The 20,785-nt window shown below is 43.4% G+C and overlaps 2 protein-coding genes across 2 annotated transcripts in view; one reads left to right on the forward strand and one right to left on the reverse strand.

Annotated features, from left to right (window-relative positions):
- Positions 1-14,907, forward strand: part of LOC143296408 (triokinase/FMN cyclase-like) — a 34,820-nt gene extending 19,913 nt beyond the window's left edge. Inside the window, exons 11-16 of the mRNA XM_076608302.1 lie at positions 183-317; positions 2,620-2,735; positions 5,196-5,299; positions 9,448-9,481; positions 13,409-13,492; positions 14,179-14,907. Of these exons, the coding sequence (XP_076464417.1) occupies positions 183-317; positions 2,620-2,735; positions 5,196-5,299; positions 9,448-9,481; positions 13,409-13,492; positions 14,179-14,352 (647 nt within the window). The 3' untranslated portion in view covers positions 14,353-14,907. The remainder of the gene's footprint in view (positions 1-182; positions 318-2,619; positions 2,736-5,195; positions 5,300-9,447; positions 9,482-13,408; positions 13,493-14,178) is intronic.
- An 863-nt stretch (positions 14,908-15,770) lies between these two features.
- Positions 15,771-20,785, reverse strand: part of LOC143296074 (myo-inositol 2-dehydrogenase-like) — a 19,086-nt gene continuing 14,071 nt past the window's right edge. The window contains exon 8 of the mRNA XM_076607828.1: positions 15,771-16,889. Within this exon, the coding sequence (XP_076463943.1) occupies positions 16,777-16,889 (113 nt within the window). The 3' untranslated portion in view covers positions 15,771-16,776. The remainder of the gene's footprint in view (positions 16,890-20,785) is intronic.

Genomic DNA, 20,785 nt, shown 5'->3' on the forward strand with positions numbered 1-20,785 from the left:
TGTGGAGGATGGAGGTGTATAGGTGGGTGGGTAGATTTATAAACAAAAAAAAAATAAAAATAAAAAAAGGGTTGGTGAGTGGGTGGAAGGAGAGTTGTGTGTGTGTGTGTGTGTCTTTGTGCGTGCGTGTGTGTGTGTGTGTGTGTGTGTGTGTGTGTGTGTGTGTGTGTGTGTGTGTGCAGAGGAAGGGGGCCTCCTACAGTCCATGGTGAGGGCGGCCTGTCAGGCCGTGCTGAGGTCCGAACCCACACTCAACATGCTGGACACAGAAGCCGGGGATGGCGACTGTGGCTCCACAATGGCCAGGGGGGCAAGAGGTAGGAGTGTGTGGGGAGGGGGGGGGGTGCGTGCGTGCGTGCGTGTGTGTGTGTCCTTAGTGAACTTTAATTAATTCATTTTCTCTGGAAATACTTTCTCTGTCAATACCAAATTCGGATTAAACACAGAAAAATAATATTCTTTCCACTCATACCAATCATAGGTTGTAAGTTTACGGATTAATCTGGATTTCAGGATCATGGTCGTTTTATTTCATTGGATGTCGAGTTTATTTGATTACGTAGTGTGTTGTTGAAAGTTTGATTGATATTAATATATTTGTTCGCAGTTAAAAAGGGGAAAAAAGAAGAAAAAGAATGATCTGGACAGAACATATTCACAACGTAAACCGTCGACGTGTTTATTGCATACGAATATTTTAAAGGGTGACTGAATTAACTTGAATGAACATACTGTTATCTGTTGTCGACGGCGCACTTATTCGTCAGCCATCTTCTTGCTTGAAAGGGCAATCACTGTGAGGACTCGTTCTCCATTCCTTGGGGCTGACCACTTCTGTTTAATTCTTGTAGTTTTTGAATCAACAGGAATCACTCCGTCGTTAGCCACGAAGGCTTTGCCTGTTTTATGGTGTGTGTGTGTGTGTGTGTGTGTGTGTGTGTGTGTGTGTGTGTGTGTGTGTGTTTGTCACTCATTGAACTGCCATCAGTAAAAACTGGCCAACCCTTTTTCAGGAGTGCGCATTTTGGGTATTGTGTCAGTTCCTGTTCCAATAACCCACTGGAGACTGGCATGGATTGTGTAGGATCTTTAACTTGCGTATTTCATCTTCTGCATGTGTATACATAACACAAAAGGGGATGAAGGCGCTACCAGGTCATAGTTATGTTTTCCTGGGAAATCGGGAAAAATCCCCACTTTGAATTCACCAGGTTGCTTATACCGGCGTTGAACCCAGGACCCAGCACCCTTAGATTGAAAATCCAACACTTTAACCATTCGGCTGTTGCCGTGCGCCCGACAGGATTTACTATTTAAAAACCCTTTCCTTCATATGCTCATATATATATATATATATAATTATATGTTTTTGTTGTTGTTGTTGCTGTTGTTGATTGATTGATTGATATGGATACTTATATAGCGCCTATCCTCGGTCAGAGACCAAGCTCTAAGCGCTTTACATACACGGGGTCATTTGCACAACAGGCTGCATACCATGGGAAGATCCGAATGACGGCTGCCATTGGGCGCTCATCATTCGTTTCCTGTGTCATTCATTCAGATTTCAGGCGAACGCACATATACACTCAGACAGACATGTAACATTTTACGTGTTCGACCGTTTTGTTTGTATACACACACACACACACACACACACACACATACACACACACACACACACACACACACACACACACACACACACACACACACACATATATATATATACATATATATATATTTATTTATTATATAGATAGATAGATAGATAGATGGGGTTCATGTTATATTTGTTGTCATTGTATGTGAATGTAGGTGTATGGTGATGGTGACAGTCCTTATTCTATTTCAGTTACAGGGATTTTTGTATATAATTATTTATATATTTTTAGAATCATACATCTATTTATTTACTTATTTGCTTCCTTGATTGTACTTTATTTCATTTTGTTTACGTGTCACACACACACACACACACACACACACACACACACACACACACACACACACACACACACACACACACACACACACACACATGTATTTTTCTTTTCCTTTTTTTCCTTTTGATAGGCTCTCAAGGCCTGACAAACGCGTCAGATAGGTCTATGCGTTGATAAGGCATCTGTTTCCTTTTTCCTTTTTATTTATTCATTTATTTATTTATTTCTCTCTTCTTTTTTTTTCTTTTAAAGCAGATGTGTTGTATCTTAATATGGATCAGTCCGCACGCTTTGACGCCTCGCCACTTTGAAACTGAAACTTAAGCTCAGTGTGTGGTAGTTGAGAGGTTGGATTTGTGACTGTGGCAGGGTTTCTGTTGTTCAGCGTCTACCTGGAATAATTGACTGGTTAATTAAGCGAGACTTAGCTGGAAGTTCAAGTTTAATCGGGAGTTCTACCCGGTGAGAGAGGGCGCCCCGAAAGAATTAGGGCTTGAGTGTGCGTGCTAGCTGTCTGGGATAATAGCGACCGACGCCCAGACGAGTCAGACACGAACTGATGCCCACCAGATTGCTAGCACGCACACTCAAACCATGATTCTGAGATGGCGCCCTCTGAGTGCGTAGGATTATAGCGATTGAAGAGGTTGTATTGGGTGGTGACTGTGGGCAGGGGTGGTGGAGGAGTTGTGTGCCCGTGAGAGTGGCGCCATAGCGTGCCGCCCTGCCCAGCTGGCTCATCGCCTGGCCCAGATAGCAGAGTCTGTCATGGGTGGGGCGTCTGGAGGGGTAAGTGGGCGTGTGTGTGTGTGTGTGTGTGTGTGAGTAGGGATGGGGATGATGTGTGTGTGTGTGGGGTGGGGGGGTGTGGGGGTGGGTGGGTGAGGGAGTGTGTGTGTGTGTGTGTGTGTGTGTTGGGGGAATCTGTGTGTGGGGGAGGAATTGCGGAGGGGGATGTGGATGTGTGTGTGTGTGTGGGGGGGGGGGGGGGTCGAGGGGGAGGGTGATGTGTATGTGTGTGTGGTGTTAAGTGTTTTTTGTTGTTGTTTGCTCAGAGTCTGTCATGGCTGGGGCGTCTTGAGGGGTTAGTGAGCATGTGTGTGGGGGAGGAGGGGGGCGAGGGGGGGCGGTGTGATGTGTGTGTGTGTGTGTGTGTGTGTGTGTGTGTGTGAGGAGTTGTGTGTGTGTGCGTGCGTGTGTGTGTGTGTGAGAGGGTGTGTGTGTGAGTGTGAGAGAGAGAGATAGAGAGAGAGGATGTGTGTGTGTGTGTGTGAGAGAGAGAGAGAGGATGTGTGCGTGTGTATGTTAGTGTTTGTGTGTGTGTGTGTGGTTATAGTTCTTGTGAGGATGGTGGTAAGTGATGCTGCTCGAGGTGGTGATGGTGATGAAGATGGTAGTGATGATGATGGAGGTAACAGAGGTGTTGACGGCGGTGGTGGTGTTAGTGATGATCATGGTGGTGGTGATGTTGGTGGTAGCGTTAGTGATTATCATGGTGATGGTGGTGGTGGCGTTAGTGATGATCATGGTGGTGGTGGTGGTGTTAGTGATGATCATGGTGGTGGTGGTGGTGTTAGTGGTAGCGTTAGTGATGATCATGGTGGTGGTGGTGGTGGTGGTGGTGGTGTTAGTGATGAACATGGTGGTGGTGTTGGTGGTGGTGGTGTTAGTGATGATCATGGTGTGTGGTGGTGTTAGTGATGATCATGGTGTGTGGTGGTGTTAGTGATGATCATGGTGGTGGTGGTGGTGTTAGTGATGATCATAGTGGTGGTGGTAGTGTTAGTGATGATCATGGTGGTGGTGGTGGTGTTAGTGATGATCATAGTGGTGGTGGTGGTGGTGGTGGTGTTAGTGAAGATCATGGTGGTGGTGGTGGTGGTGTTAGTGATGATCATGGTGGTGGTGGTAGTGGTGTTAGTGATGATCATGATTGTGGTGGTGGTGGTAGTGGTGTTAGTGAAAATCATGGTGGTGGTGGTAGTGGTGTTAGTGATCATCATGGTGGTGGTGGTGGTGGTGGTGGTGTTAGTGATGATCATGGTGGTGGTGGTGGTGTTAGTGATGATCATGGTGGTGATGGTGGTGTTAGTGATGATCATGGTGGTGGTGGTGGTGTTAGTGATGATCATGGTGGTGGTGGTGGTGGTGTTAGTGATGATCATGGTGGTGGTGGTGGTGGTGGTGGTGTTAGTGATCATCATGGTGGTGGTGGTGGTGGTGTTAGTGATGATCATGGTGGTGATGGTGGTGTTAGTGATGATCATGGTGGTGGTGGTGGTGGTGGCGGTGTTAGTGATGATCATGGTGGTGGTGGTGGTGGTGGTGGTGTTAGTGAAGATCATGGTGGTGGTGGTGGTGGTGTTAGTGATGATCATGGTGGTGGTGGTGGTGGTGGTGTTAGTGAAAATCATGGTGGTGGTGGTGGTGGTGGTGGTGTTAGTGAAGATCATGGTGGTGGTGGTGGTGGTGTTAGTGATGATCATGGTGGTGGTGGTGGTGGTGGTGTTAGTGATCATCATGGTGGTGGTGGTGGTGGTGGTGTTAGTGATGATCATGGTGGTGGTGGTGGTGGTGGTGTTAGTGATCATCATGGTGGTGGTGATGGTGGTGGTGGTGTTAGTGAAGATCATGGTGGTGGTGGTGGTGGTGTTAGTGATGATCATGGTGGTGGTGGTAGTGGTGTTAGTGATGATCATGATTGTGGTGGTGGTGGTGGTGGTGGTGTTAGTGAAGATCATGGTGGTGGTGGTGGTGGTGGTAGTGGTGTTAGTGATCATCATGGTGGTGGTGGTGGTGGTGGTGGTGTTAGTGAAGATCATGGTGGTGGTGGTGGTGGTGGTGGTGGTGGTGTTAGTGATGATCATGGTGGTGATGGTGGTGGTGGTGGTGGTGTTAGTGAAGATCATGGTGGTGGTGGTGGTGGTGGTGGTGGTGTTAGTGATGATCATGGTGGTGGTGGTGGTGGTGTTAGTGATGATCATGGTGGTGGTGGTGGTGTTAGTGATGATCATGGTGGTGGTGGTGGTGTTAGTGATGATCATGGTGGTGGTGGTGGTGGTGGTGATGATAGTGGTGAAGGTGGCGGTGGTAGTGATGATGATTATGATGATGATGGTGATAATTGTGGTGATAATGATCATGATGGTGGTGATGATGATGGTGGTGAAGTGATGATGATTATGATGATGGTGGTGATAACTGTGGTAATAATGATCATGATGATGATGGTGGTGACGGTGGTCACAGCTGTACAGCGTGTTCTTCACGGGAGTGTCCACAGCCCTGAGTCAGGAACATGTAGACGACACGTGGACACAGGCTTTGAAACAGGGCGTTGACATGGTGGTCAGGTACTGTGTGTGTAGGGAGGGGGGGGCGGAGGAGAGATCGAGGAGGGGAGGGGGAGGGGTTCGGGGAGGGGGAGGGGTTCGGGGAGGGGGGGGGAGAGAAGAGAGTGAAAGAGGGCAAGACAGAGAGAGAGAGGGAGAGAGAGAGTGTGTTTGTGTGTGTGTGTGTGTGTGTGTGTTTGTGTGTGTGTGTGTGTGTTTGTATCTTTCTGTGTATGTGAAAGCGACAGAGAGAGAGAGAGAGAGTGTGTGTGTGTGTGTATCTTTCTGTGTATGTGAACGCGAAAGAGAGAGAGTGTGTGTATGTAAGAGAGAGAGAGAGAGAGAGAGCTTCCTAAGTTTAAAGCCTTTTTTTTTTTTCTTTTTTTTTTTTTTTACCCGGACTTTCTTGGGTCGACCATCGTTTTATTTATATAAAGAAAAAAAAAGAAAAAAAGGAAAGGAACAAAATAACAGCAACAAAAAGGATACAGTGAACCTAAGCAATCACACACACACACACGCACACACACGCACACAAAAACCGTGACAATAATCAAAAGCAATACCCTGCATTCCATAACTATGTCGTTTTTTTCCCCCCACTTACATATAGATTTGTTTCCCTTTTCTTTAAGATTCATAAGGTATTATATAATATATCGATGTCTAATACTGAATTGCTGTTCAAAGATCAGTTGTAAAATAGACAGTCTTTTTGTTTTTTTAGCAATACTGATACACATTTTACCTATCAAAATAATATGATTTATTTTTATAAGGTCATGTTTGCTATATCTGTCATCCTGAATTCCAAATAAAACGTCTGTGGGATGTAATTTCATACACTTACCAGTATTTCTAAGTATCAAATTTTCTATGTTTTTCCAAAGTATTTTCACAGATGAGCACTCATAGAAAAAATGTTCAATAAAATCAATTTTACCAGGACAGTAGTAACAATTTTCTGAGTCTACTACTTCCATTTTTTTAGAATAATGTTTGTTGGGTATATATTATGACTTATTTTCCACTGCAATTCATGTAAGCGTACTTCTTTTGTTGCTTTCCTAGGTAAAATCCATGTATTATGATTGAAAGAAAAGTCAAATTTCCTCTTCCAAAATACACAAATATGTAGGTCTATAGTTGTACTTTTACTTCTACTTTTAAGATATTTCTTTATTTCTTTTAGTTTTGCATTGAATGCGTTTGCATCACAAATAGAAGTTTCAGTAGATTCCATTGGTAATCCATTGTTTTGTATCCAGGTCTTCCACTGTAATGGAATTGCGTTGTATAGAGCATTGTATTCGAATATTGTGATTCCTTTAGCCTGGTTCAGTGAAAACGCAACCTCATTTAAATCTAGAAGTCTTTTTTCTGTTTTATGTATTATGTCTTTTATGTGTTCTATTCCATTGTCTATCCAGTTTTGAAAACATAGCACATTACCTTTATATTGTATATTATTATTGTGAAACAACATCTGATTGTGAAAATTATGGATATTCACTTCTTCTCTTGTTACTATATCTTTACTGTTCAAATATGTTGTAATTACATCCGACCAAAAATCGTTCTCTATTTCTTGTAATTTTATTTGCTTTGCTCTACAGTTTACCATAAATATTTTACGATGATTTTGTATTTTGTTTAGATGCCATCTGGGTATTATAGTCCAGTTTTCTTCCCGTGCATGATAAAATCTTCCAGCCCATTGTAAATGCATGCATCTTTGAATTTCTAACATATTTACCATATTTAACCCTCCTTCATTATAATCACTTTCCATTGTTTTTCTTTTCACTTTCTCAAAAGCTCTACGGTTACTATGTTTTCTCTGCCAAATAAATTTGTAGAATATGGTGTTGATCTGTTTCAAAGCTTTTTCTGGGATGCCAATGGATTGCATAACATATGTAAGTTGACTTAACAAGAAAGTTTTTGTTACAAGAATTTTACCGTGTATGGATAGGTGTCTTTTGCTCCACTGTACTATTAATTTTTGTATATTATTTATCCTATCTCTCCAGTTTTCTTCAATGTGTTTTGCCATTTTGTCTTTCTGGAAGTATATGCCCAAAATTTTTATTTTGTCAACCAATACAAATGGGAGATTCTGTTCAGTGATTTGTCTGCCCATCTTCATTGCTTTCGTTTTGTGTGAATTTAATTTCAGCCCAGAAAATTTCTCAAATGACTTAAGTATTTCTATGGAAGTAAACATGTCCTGTCTATTTTTCAAAAATAAAGTCGTATCATCTGCCAATTGTTTAATCTTTAAATATATATCTTGATTATTGCCCATAGTTGGAGTTTTGATACCCGTTATTGTACTATTCCTTATCTTGACTGCTAGAATTTCCATTGCAAGAATGAATGCAAGGGGAGAAAATGGACATCCTTGTCTGATTCCACAGTTCACATCGAAGGGTTCAGATAGCCAGCCGCCATGGTTTATGGAACTTTGCGAATTATTGGAGAGTACAGATACCCATTTTTGAAAGTCAGATCCGAATCCGAATACTTTAAAAGCTTGTAACATATATGCTTTAGATACAGAATCGAATGCCTTAGTATAATCTAATGCTAACAAATACCCTGCTTTACCAGTTTTATTAAGATAATTAATGACATCATCAATACATCTTATGATTGTAGCTATGTTCCTGCCTTTGATATATCCCACCTGATCTTTGCTGACTAAGTTATTTACTACACTACCCAATCTTTCTGCTAGAACCTTGGCTAGAATTTTATAATCTGAATTAGTTAAAGTTATAGGTCTCCAATTACTCAAGTTCTCCCTATCTAAATCTTTACTTTTATGTAATAATGATATGATACCCTGTCTTTGTGTAAATGACAGTTCTCCTATTCAGAACGACTCATTGAAAGAATCGGTTAGTAATCTGCCTATTTTTCCCCAAAAGAATTTTAAAACCTCTGTCGTCAGACCGTCACTCCCTGGAGCTGATCCATTTTTTAGTTTTCTGAGTGCAGTTGTGGTTTCTTCATAAGTTATTAACCCTTCGCATGCTAAGGCTTCGTCTTCATTTAACTTTGTAAAATGTTCGTTTTCAATGAAATTATTGATGGCTTCCTGTATATTTCTTTCCGTTGTTGTTTGGTTGTATAAGGTTTTGTAGAAGGACAGCTGTTCTTGTAAGATTTTCTTTTGATCTGTAATGATTTCACCCGCCTCATTGCGCAAACTGGTAATAATTTTATTTTTACATCTAGCTTTTTCAAGATTTGTGAAATATTTTGTGTTTTTTTCACCTTCTTCAATCCATTTTACTCTAGCCCTTACCTGTGCTCCTTTAGCTTCATTCGTGTACATTAAATCTAAATCGTGTTTCATTTTCAAATAATCAGTCTGAAGATCTTCATTTTGAGGACTGATTAAACAATTTTTTTTCCATTTCTTTTAGTCGATTCTGTAAGTCCAGTGATTTGTTTCGATTTTTGCAAGCCCATGTTTTTCCGAACTCGATGCAGAGATTTCTCACTTCAACTTTGCACAGCTCCCATTTAACTACGCTGCTTTGATTACTATGTTCTAAACTGACAGAATCTAACAAAGCATTCATTTTTGTAACAAATATTTCATTTTTAAGATAACTATTGTTGAATTTCCAGTACCCTGGACCACGAACAAAGTTTCCCTCACTAATTTCTAGAACGACAGCTTTATGATCAGAGTTTGGGACAGTGATGTGTTCACACGAAACACAGGAGGGCAACAAGTTATCAGAAACAAAACAGTAATTCAAACGCCGTGCAATGAACGGATTATGCCTGTGCCACGTGAAGTCTGTGTCAGTGGGGTGGTAAGCTCTCCATGCGTCAGTAAGGCCTGTTGTTGTCAGAAAATGTCTTAAAGAAATAATTTCAGATTTGTCATGAGGGAGACCAGATATTATATCTAGCTCATTGCTGAGTACACAGCCTTTTCACCAAAAGTGATAGTGGACGGGAAAACAGGAATATGAATGGATGTGTGTGTGTGTGTGTGTGTGTGTGTGTGTGTGTGTGCACGCGCGCGCGCGCGCGCGCTTATGTACATGGGCATACGAGTATGTATGTGAGTGTGTGTTTCTGTCCCGTAGTGTTGATGATTCGTTACGTTTTAATTTTCTGTTTTTTTGTTTGTTTTTTCCTTTTAGATACGGAGGTGCCGAACCAGGAGACAGAACCATGGTAAGTGTCTGTGTCAGTCTGTCTGTATCTGTCTCTTTCTCTCATATCATTTCTCTGTCCCTCTTTCCACTCATCTCCCTCCCACGATCGTGTCTCTGTTTTTTGTCTTTCATCTTTCTCTCTCTCTCTGTCTCTCTCTCTCTCTCTCTCTCTCTCTCTCTGTCTCTCTCTCTCTGTGTCTCTCTCTCTCTGTCTCTCTCTCTCTCTCACTCTCTCTCTCTCTCTCAGTTTCGGCTAAGTCTTTTGATGGCATCTAATAAAGAAAGCATTGTAAAGAATTTGTCTATTTACATATATAAAGCATTGAAGTTAAGATCAATAATGATATCATCATTCCTTTGATGATTGTTTCGCCTTGTGCACTTGCATGTTGTATACTGCACCCCTTCATGAGGGGCAATGGCCTATATGAATAAATCATCCGAATCTCTCTCTCTCTCTCTCTCTCTCTCTCTCTCTCTCTCTCTCTCTCTCTCTTCTATCGTCTTTTTCTATCTTTCGGCTTGAACACGTGGAGCTAGTTAAAAGTCTGGATGAAGCATCGACTAGATATGAAACAGAAACCCAGCAGCGGCGAAAAAAGCAACTCACCTGACGGCCAGTCTCGACACTACCATCACTGCTTAACAATTGTCTATGACCTGAAGCTGTACAGGCCTACGAACTGTTCAACAGTTCACTTACATGAGATCCATCATTAGCATTGATACACTGATCATATCGCCAACGAACCAACCCAGTAAGCACATTTGACTGACCATATGAAAATCTGCTGACAACACTTGAAGAAAAAGAAGGGGGAAAAAAAGAAAACAACTTGGTCTTGATTGATTGATAGATATGGATACTTATATAGTGCTTCTCCTCGGTCGGACACCAAACTCTAAGCGCTTCACAAACACGGGGTCATTTAAATGCACAACAGGCTGCCTACCTGGGTAGAGCCGACTGACGGCTGCCACTGGGCGCTCATCATTCGTTTCCTGTGTCATTCAATCACATTTCAGGCACGCACACATACACACTCAGACAGACATGTAACATTTTACGTCTATAAGCGGGTTTTTTTTTTTATTTACCCCGCCATGTAGGCAGCCATACTCAGTTTTCGAGGATGTGCATGCTGGGTATGTTCTTGTTTCCATAACCCACCGAACGCTAACATGGATTACAGGATCTTTAACATGCGTATTTGATCTTCTGCGTGCGTATACACACGAAGGTGGCTCAGGCACTGGCAAGTCTGCACATTTTATGTAGACCTGACAGACTGGAAAAATCTCCACCCTTTACCCACCAGGCGCCGTCACCGCATAACAATGTCCAAAAGTCAAGGTTAAACAATCCTCAAAGGAACCGTTGGGGGAGAGAGATGGGGAAGACACAAATCAATGGACAGACAGCATTGCAGAATTTGAAGCGACCCACGCTTTGAAACACAATATGGACAGACCTCATGGGGGGCTGTTGTTTGCGGGACGTGGTGGCGGTCTCCACTCTGGGAGGGACGCTCACTCAGTCTGGCTCCGCGACTGAGCCATTATTGTCGTTAGTAGGGGGTTTAGTAGGTGGTGTCCTAAGTACGTTGAATCAGAACAGGCACCACTGAACACCACCAAAGTGACCCAGCAGCAGTGCAGGGTTTCCTCTGGTGTGTGGCCTCCTGGCGACCTAACATCGATGGTTCCCTGCGGACTGCCGACGCTTGAACTGTGACGGACGAACCCGGGTGTGGCCGTGTACGGGGAAATCTAAATGAGCGGCGTGGAAGTAATGCCACTGAAACGGTGCAGATGAATGGGGCAGCAAAAAAAAGAAAAAAAAAAGACATACCTGGAGGAATCTGGTGAACAGTTCTTCTGCACGGTGCCTCAGTGACTCTTCTTTCACATAGCTGAAGGAGTCAGTGCAGTTACTTATGTCTCGGGAATTCTGATTTCAATATTTTGATTTAAACACTCGGTGTCAACATGAAAGATTTATGCGTTGGTGTTTTCATGACCATGATCATGGGCATCTGTTTCAAATGATTGTTTTCTTTTTGTTCTCGTTGCGTTGGGCCCAACCAGGTTGAGGGGTTTGTTTGTTGGTTTTGTGTGTGTGTGTGTGTGTGTGTGTGTGTGTGTGTGTGTGTGTGTGTGTGTGTGTGTGTGTTTGTTTGTTTTGGTTTTTTTGTTCCGGCGTTAATATGGTCCGAAATGCGCCAAGAAAAGGCTGAAAAATTGAATAAAGGTCCCATAACTTTTAACGGCCATCGGATCAGTGGATCAGCGAACTGATATCCACTGTGTCAACGTCTCAGCACAGGAAGGCGGGGCCCAGTCCTCTCTCCTTCCGTCGCTTTAACCTCCTCCATCCGAAGTCAGGTGTGCAGTCACACCTGGGTGGCCGGGATGAGGGCAATCGGAGCAAAGTGCGGTCGGTCTTTCCCCAAGGACGCAGCACGGTTCTGAAACGAGGCATCAAACCCCCGGCTGATCATTGGTGAACACAGGATAATAATAATAATAATAATAATAATGGATACTTATATAGCACACTATCCAGAAATCTGCTCTAGGTGCTTTACAAAAACGCTTTTGTTAACATAAAACATCATATCTATGTTACATACACACACCAAAAATGTGACTACCTACACACACACACACACACACACACACACACACACACACACACACACGCGCACACGCTGCATACATACATTTTAACATACATGTGTATCTAACAGCTACCCTAACACATACGCACACATAGGCAGGCACAAACGTACATAAACACACGCACACGCACACACAATACACATTCATATACATGCATGTAGTTATGTACACATACATATGTATACACACATAGTCAAGCACAGGATCACAAGTCAAACGCCTACTGTGGCCTGTGTGGAGCGATGGCCTGGAGGTAACGCGTCAACCTAGGAAGCGAGAGAATCAGAGCGCGCTGGTTCCAATCATGGCTCAGCTGCGGGTATTTTCTCCCCATCCACTTAGACCTTGAGTGGTGGTCTGGACGCTAGTCATTCGGATGAGACGATAAACCGAGGTCCCGTGTGCAGCATGTACTTAGCGCGCGTAAAAGAACCCACGGCAACAAAAGGGTTGTTCCTGGCAAAATTCTGTCGAAAAATCCACTTCGATAGAAAAAAACAAACAAACAAAAACAAACAAATAAAACTGCACGCAGGAAAAGAAAAACAATGGGGGGTGGCGCTGTAGTGTAGCGACGCAGCCCGAATGTCACACAGAGAAATCTGTTGTGATAAAAAGAAATACAAATGCAAAATACAAATAATGACCGATTCTGATAAGGCGCCTTCTTTCCACCCTCTTGAGTGCGACAATGAATCTGCCCCATGAGATGGCGCCAGCTGAAGTTTAATCGGAGTTTTACCATATAATATGAGAGTGCGCCCCGAAAGAATTATGGTTTGAGCGTGCGTGCTGGCTATCTGGGCAAATCTAATAAATAGCTCGTTATATATATATATATATATATATATATATATATATGATAGTCAGTCATGTCCGACTATGACCATCAGAACAGCAGAGGAGGCAACTGCTGTTCCGACTATTTGGGCTAGAATTTGATTATAGTGGAGAGTGTCTTGCCCAAGTACATCCCCCACTCTCTCGGCCAAGAGGGTTTTAGGACAGTCGGCGTTGGGATGGTTCCCAAAGGCCAGCTAGCCCACAAGGCTGCAGCACTAAGAGCCAGTGCAATTTTGCCTCCTAGTTTGAGAGTCATAGTCCTTCACAAAAGACGAAGCTGTAAATGGTTTCTCTCATTGACTGGAGGAACCATTGATAATACAGCTCTCACTTTGCTGTTGGCCCAAATGTAAACTTACGTCAATCTGTGATATAAGCCGAGTGTTGGGCCTTACTGCAAAACGGCCTTCTGTTCCCCCAGCTGGACGCTCTACAGCCGGCCTTGGACTCGCTGGCCGCCACTGTGGGCAGCCCGGCCACACACCGCTTTCAGCAAGCCGTGCTGGTTAGCAAGGCTTTATTTTTGTTATTGTTGTTGTTGTTCTTCTTCTTCTTTTCTCCCTCCTCCTCCTCCTCCTGCTCCTTTTCCTTCTTCTCCTTCTGCTTGTTCTCCTTCTTCTTCTCCTTGTGCTTGTTCTCCTTGTTCTCCTTCTTGTGCTTGTTCTCTTTCTTCTCCTTGTGTTTGTTCTCCTTCTGCTTCTTCTTCTTGTGCTTGTTCTCCTTCTCCTTCTTGTGCTTGTTCTCCTTCTTCTCCTTCTTGTGCTTGTTCTCCTTCTTGTTGTGCTTGTTCTCCTTCTTGTTGTGCTTGTTTTTCTTCTTCTCCTTGTGCTTGTTCTCCTTCTTCTTCTCCTCCTGCTTCTTCTTCTTGTTTATGTTCCTGTTCTTGTGCTCCTCCTCCTCCTTCTCCTCCTCCTCCTTCTTCTTCTTCGCTGTTCGCGGGCTACATCTCCGGCCCGCGTTCACTCGTAGGGGGTAGGTGGAGTGAACGAACAAGGCTGTCAAAAAAAGAAGGTAAATGTGCTTGCTTTTGTTTTCCAATTGAATTCCGATTGATTGCGGAATGTTTCTATGTCTTAAAATGTAAACATGATGAAAATTCGCGTTAAAACACACACACACACACACACACACACACAAACAAACAGCACTCTGCTGTTTTACGCCCAGTACAGTTGTCAGTGTCATGTCCAGGCAGCCCAGAAGGGGGCGGAGTCCACACGCACCATGAAGGCACGTGCAGGGCGTGCCAGTTACGTCAGAGCCTCGCTGCAGCATCTGCCTGACCCCGGGGCCGTGGGCGTGGTCACGTGGTTGTCGGCCGCCTGTGACGTGTACAGTGACGCCAAAGCTGGCCAAGCCATTTAGCTTTCTCTGTGCGTGGTGGTCTCACCGTACATGGCGACAGGACTCTCTCTCTCGCGCGCTCACACACACACACACACACGCACACACACACACGCGCGCGCGCGCGCACGCACACACACACACGCATATACGTACATACAAATAAACACACAGACACACGCACACACACACACACACACACACACACATACATACACACACACAAATAAACACACAGACACGCACACACACACGAGCGCACGCACGCACGCACACACACACACACACACACACACACACACACCCCGTTCGATATTGGAGTCATGTGGCACAGACAATCATAGCATCATAGCATGGACAATCATCTGATGTTTGGATCACGGAATTGTGTTCCACAGACAATCATCTGATTCTCACAATCATCTGATGGTGGGAGAGCAGGATTGTGCTCCACAGACAATCATCTTAGGATTTCGGAACTATGTACCGTAGACCAACATCGGTCGCTGGGAATACATGTGATCCGAAGAAGGGATTAAATTTGTTGTTTTGCGTAACTTTCTTAATAAAACAACATGCTACAAAGAATAAAGCTGCATGGTTCTATTTGGTTGCAAGTGAAAGTCAGTGGAATGTTAGCGTGAATGATAGAGAGCACCCGGCAGCTGAAAGTGGCAGGCAGTTCAACAGACTGAGAAATGGCAAGTAGAAACCACATTACATCTAAGCTGTGCTAATAGGGAAAGGTTGCTCTGGTCGATCATTTTGAAGTTCGTGGGATGGTATTTATCCTGCTTAGGTAAGGAAACGGTGAGAGAAGAAGCAACCAACAAGACGCGGCAACTAAGAACCAAATGGTGACGAAAACCAGGGTTTTCGCACGTTACAGAAACCATCGCAAAAAACGCGTATTGTCACTGTTACATATCAGTTAGGAGGGCAGAAGCAGGAGACTCGGGAGATGGAAGGATGCGGGGGAGGGGGTGGAGGGGTGGGGGGAGTAAGGAAATAAGAAAAACGAGGCCGAATAATGAATCATCAGTATCCCTTTCAGATTTGAATCACACTGTTCCCACAGATCTGTTCAGTTTGGAATTATGGTATTCCAACAGAAGTCTGAAAGTGTCAACCAGCTGAATAGCAAAACTGTCTGATTGTGCATGTCTGGAAATGTTAACCCCAGGACAGGTAGGCCTACTTTAGATCAGAAGAGACTATAATCCTGTTTCAGTTGAAACACACACACGCACGCACACACACACACACACACACACACACACACACACGCACACACACACACACACACACACACACACACACAAATACGAAACAAAAACAAAACGAAAGTGAAAGAGGAGGGGTTCTGCATGGAGCAGAACACAGATAAAGACAGGACCCGAAGACACTGTTTGTAGAAAACCAAAACGTCACAGATTTTTTATTTGCGTGAAATTACCAGGAACAGCAGAACAGGGTCGCGTGTTTCTAGAACAAGACGTTATACTCGTACATGCACACAAAAAGCAGCACAAAGAAGAATTTTCTCGTTTTGTTTATTCTTTTTTAGTTTAAAAAAAAACATCACACCTAAGCTTGAAATACGATTCTGAGTATATTCTACATTACTTATCCCAAAGACACTAACAGCTCAATGTGGTTATTAGGATACGTTATTGATGATTTGATTGATTGTTTGCATACAAAGTTGAAGCAGCCATTGTGTATAAAACGACCACAACAAGTCAAATTTTGTGAGTTGTTTATGGACTTAGAAGTGGAGTCTAACGACCTATTTGGCGAAAAGCCCTTGAAATCAAATAAGATCGGGGCTTGGTCTTGGTTCTGTGGTGGGGTCAAACAAACATACAAAACAAAAAAGCCCGGTTGTATACTGCGGTCCATTGTTTGAGATGCCTGCGGTCCACAGAGCCAGCAACTGTGCATAAAACGACCAAAGTCGAATTTGATCGAGCTGTTGTGCGGATGAAAAACAACAACAACAAGGATTTACGCTGGGATCCTGTGTTAGAGGTGGCTGCAATGCACAGATTAATCTACTGTGCATAAAACGAACACAGATAAGTTGAATTTTTGGTCGAGTTGTTGTGGGATGAAAAACAACAACAAACAACCCAGTAACAAACAAACAATTTTTTGTTAAATCCAAGGTTTTATACAGGGAGATGCGTGCGGTCCACGGAATCAGCCACTGTGCATTAAATTAAACGATCACAGATAAGTCGAATTTTAGGTCGAGGTGTTGCGGAATAAAACAACAACAAACAAACAAACAAAAAGCCCAGGTTTTATACTGGGATCCTGCGTGGCTGCAGTCCACAGAATCAGCCACTGTACATACAACAACCACGGCAAGTCGAAGTTGGTCGAGTTGTTGTGTGGTAAAACAACAACAAAAAAGCCCAGGTTTCACGCTGGTATCCAACATTACAGGTGGCTGCAGTCCACCACCCTGCCCTCCCTCAGGGACACCAGACACAGGTCAGCCAGGGTGTGGGCCTGGATCACCTCCTGGGCCGGCACTGGGCACTCTTCCTTCCCTGCACGCAACACAATGGCACTCTATGGATAAATATATGGCACACTTCCTTCCCTGCACGCCACACAAAGACACTCTATGGATAAATATATGGCACACTTCCTTCCCTGCACGCCACACAAAGACACTCTATGGATAAATATATGGCACACTTCCTTCCCTGCACGCCACACAAAGACACTCTATGGATAAATATATGGCACACTTCCTTCCCTGCACGCCACACAAAGACACTCTATGGATAAATATATGGCACACTTCCTTCCCTGCACGCAACACAATGGCACTCTATGGATAAATATATGGCACACTTCCTTCCCTGCACGCCACACAAAGACACTCTATGGATAAATATATGGCACACTTCCTTCCCTGCACGCCACACAAAGACACTCTATGGATAAATATATGGCACACTTCCTTCCCTGCACGCCACACAAAGACACTCTATGGATAAATATATGGCACACTTCCTTCCCTGCACGCAACACAATGGCACTCTATGGATAAATATATGGCACACTTCCTTCCCTGCACGCCACACAAAGACACTCTATGGATAAATATATGGCACACTTCCTTCCCTGCACGCAACACAAAGACACTCTATGGATAAATATATGGCACACTTCCTTCCCTGCACGCAACACAAAGACACTCTATGGATAAATATATGGCACACTTCCTTCCCTGCACGCAACACAAAGACACTCTATGGATAAATATATGGCACACTTCCTTCCCTGCACGCAACACAATGGCACTCTTTGGATAAATATATGGCACACTTCCTTCCCTGCACGCAACACAATGGCACTCTATGGATAAATATATGGCACACTTCCTTCCCTGCACGCAACACAATGGCACTCTATGGATAAATATATGGCACACTTCGTTCCCTGCACGCAACACAAAGACACTCTATGGATGAATATATGGCACACTTCCTTCCCTGCACGCAACACAAAGGCACTCTATGGATAAATATATGGCACACTTCCTTCCTTGCACGCCACACAAAGACACTCTATGGATAAATATATGGCACACTTCCTTCCCTGCACGCAACACAAAGACACTCTATGGATGAATATATGGCACACTTCCTTCCCTGCACGCCACACAAAGACGCTCTATGGATAAATATATGGCACACTTCCTTCCCTGCACGCCACACAAAGACACTCTATGGATAAATATATGGCACACTTCCTTCCCTGCACGCAACACAAAGACACTCTATGGATGAATATATGGCACACTTCCTTCCCTGCACGCCACACAAAGACGCTCTATGGATAAATATATGGCACACTTCCTTCCCTGCACGCCACACAAAGACACTCTATGGATAAATATATGGCACACTTCCTTCCCTGCACGCAACACAAAGACACTCTATGGATAAATATATGGCACACTTCCTTCCCTGCACGCCACACAAAGACACTCTATGGATAAATATATGGCACACTTCCTTCCCTGCACGCATGGGTGTGTGTTAATCAGTGCAGATATAAATGGATAAATATATGACACTCTTCCTTCTCTGCACGAAGGGATGTGTGTTACTACAGATATAAATGAATAAATATATGCCACCATTCCTTCTCTGCACGAAGGGATGCGTGTTAATGCAGATATAAATGGATAAATATATGACACTCTTCCTTCTCTGCACGAAGGGATGTGTGTTACTGCAGATATAAATGAATAAATATATGCCACCATTCCTTCTCTGCACGAAGGGATGCGTGTTAATGCAGATATAAATGGATAAATATATGGCACTCTTCCTTCTCTGCACGAAGGGATGTGTGTTAATGTAGATATAAATGGATAAATATATGGCACTATTCCTTCTATGCACGAAGGGATGTGTGTTAATGCAGATATAAATGGATAAATATATGGCACTCTTTGGATAAATATATGACACTCTTCCTTCTATACACGAAGGGATGTGTGTTAATGCAGATATAAATGGATAAATATATGACACTCTTCCTTCTCTGCACGAAGGGATGTGTGTTAATGCAGATATAAATGGATAGATATATGACACTCTATGGATAAATATATGGCACTCTTCCTTCTCTGCACGCCAAACAAATGCACACGGGCAAACTGGATGAAGGGATGTGTGAATATTTGTATTGCGTTGCATTTCTCTCTTTTATTTATTTATTTTTTTTTTTTATTATTATTATTATTATTTTGTCACAACAGATTTCTCTGTGTGAAATTCGGGCATCACTCGCCAGGGGAGAGCACGTCGCTACACTGAGAGCGCTCTCCCTCCTCCCCCCCCCCCCCACTCCCCCCTCCCTCCCTTTTTTTCTGCATGCAGTTTTATTTGTTTTTCCTATCGGAGTAGATTTTTCTGCAGAATTTTGCCAGGGACAACCCTTTTGTTGCCGTGGGTTCTTTTATGTGCGCTAAGTGCATGCTGCACACGGGACCTAGTCGGTTTATCGTCTCATCCGAATGACTAGCGTCCAGACCACCACTGAAGGTCTAGTGGAGGGGGAGAAAATACCGGCGAATGAGCAAATAAACAGATACATAGATATGTACGTGAATGAAGGGATGAATGAGTGACACATAAACTGAACAAACAAATAAGTAAATACACAGATAAACCAACACATACAGGAATGAATAAATAATTGGAGGAAGGAATAAACAAAACAAGTAAACAAACTGGAAACTAGGGAACTTTCTGCGGTCATATTTTAAGAGGTCACAGGTGATTCGCGACTCTGTCGGACATTTTGGTAGTGGGGCTGACGGACAGATTTAATGGGTGGCAGGGTAGGTTTACTACACCTGGTTTGTGCCAGCTGTTTTGATTTATCTCTTCAGATCTACACTCTCATCCCCTCCCTCACACTACCCCCAACCCCCGCCCCTTGCCCCCATGATGATTGTGACAAATTTGTTATAAAAATAGAATCAGAATTAAAAAGATTTGTCTGTCGACAAATGTTGAATCCAGATATTTCAAAAAGCTGCGAGAACTGTCAGATGTTCCGGCTCAGCTTGTGGTTTTTCTTTGAAAGTTGTTTCTGCCATTCAGCTCTCGACGTATCAGTTGTTGTTTTTTCATCAAATATCTCACGTTGTTTTCATTGCGAATCTGTCATCGTTCTTACAAGACAAGACAAGACGTGTTTATTTCAGGAAATCATGGGAGCACGTGAAAATGTTACATATTTACTGTAACTAATACGAGTGCTAATAAAAATTTGTATCTGTATTTCTTTTTATCACAACAGATTTCTCTGTGTGAAATTCGGGCTGCGCCACCCATTTTTGTGCATTTTTTCCTGCGTGCAGTTTTATTTGTTTTTTCCTGTCGAAGTGGATTTTTCTTCAGAATTTTGCCAGGAACAACCCTTTTGTTGCCGTGGGTTCTTTTACGTGCGTTAAGTGCATGCTGCACACGGAGCTCGGTTTATCGTCTCATCCGAATGACTAGCATCCTGACCACCTCTCAAGGTCTAGTGGAGGGGAGAAAATATCGGCGGCTGACCCGTGATTGGAACCAGTGCGCTCAGATTTTCTCGCTTCCTAGGCGGACGCGTTACCTCTGGCCCATTAGTCCACATGTAAATAAACTTTGGTATTCTGCTTATGATAGTTCGTTATGGCCACATCAACGTACATTTTCTTATTATTATGGCATTTAGGTAAAGGCTATAAAAAGCACAAAATAAACTCTTTCCATACGAACGGCGAAAGAGTACGACGTTAACAGCGTTTCACCCCAATTACCATCATCAAAATATTGCAAGCGGAAGGCTGTTATACTAAAGACGTGAATGTTAACAAAGAATACCACAATTCTGACGACGGGAGCTAAAGGTTAGATCATTCAGACACCCACTGGAC

Source organism: Babylonia areolata, chromosome 21, assembly GCF_041734735.1.
Source record: "Babylonia areolata isolate BAREFJ2019XMU chromosome 21, ASM4173473v1, whole genome shotgun sequence".
Classification (NCBI taxonomy): domain Eukaryota; kingdom Metazoa; phylum Mollusca; class Gastropoda; order Neogastropoda; family Buccinidae; genus Babylonia; species Babylonia areolata.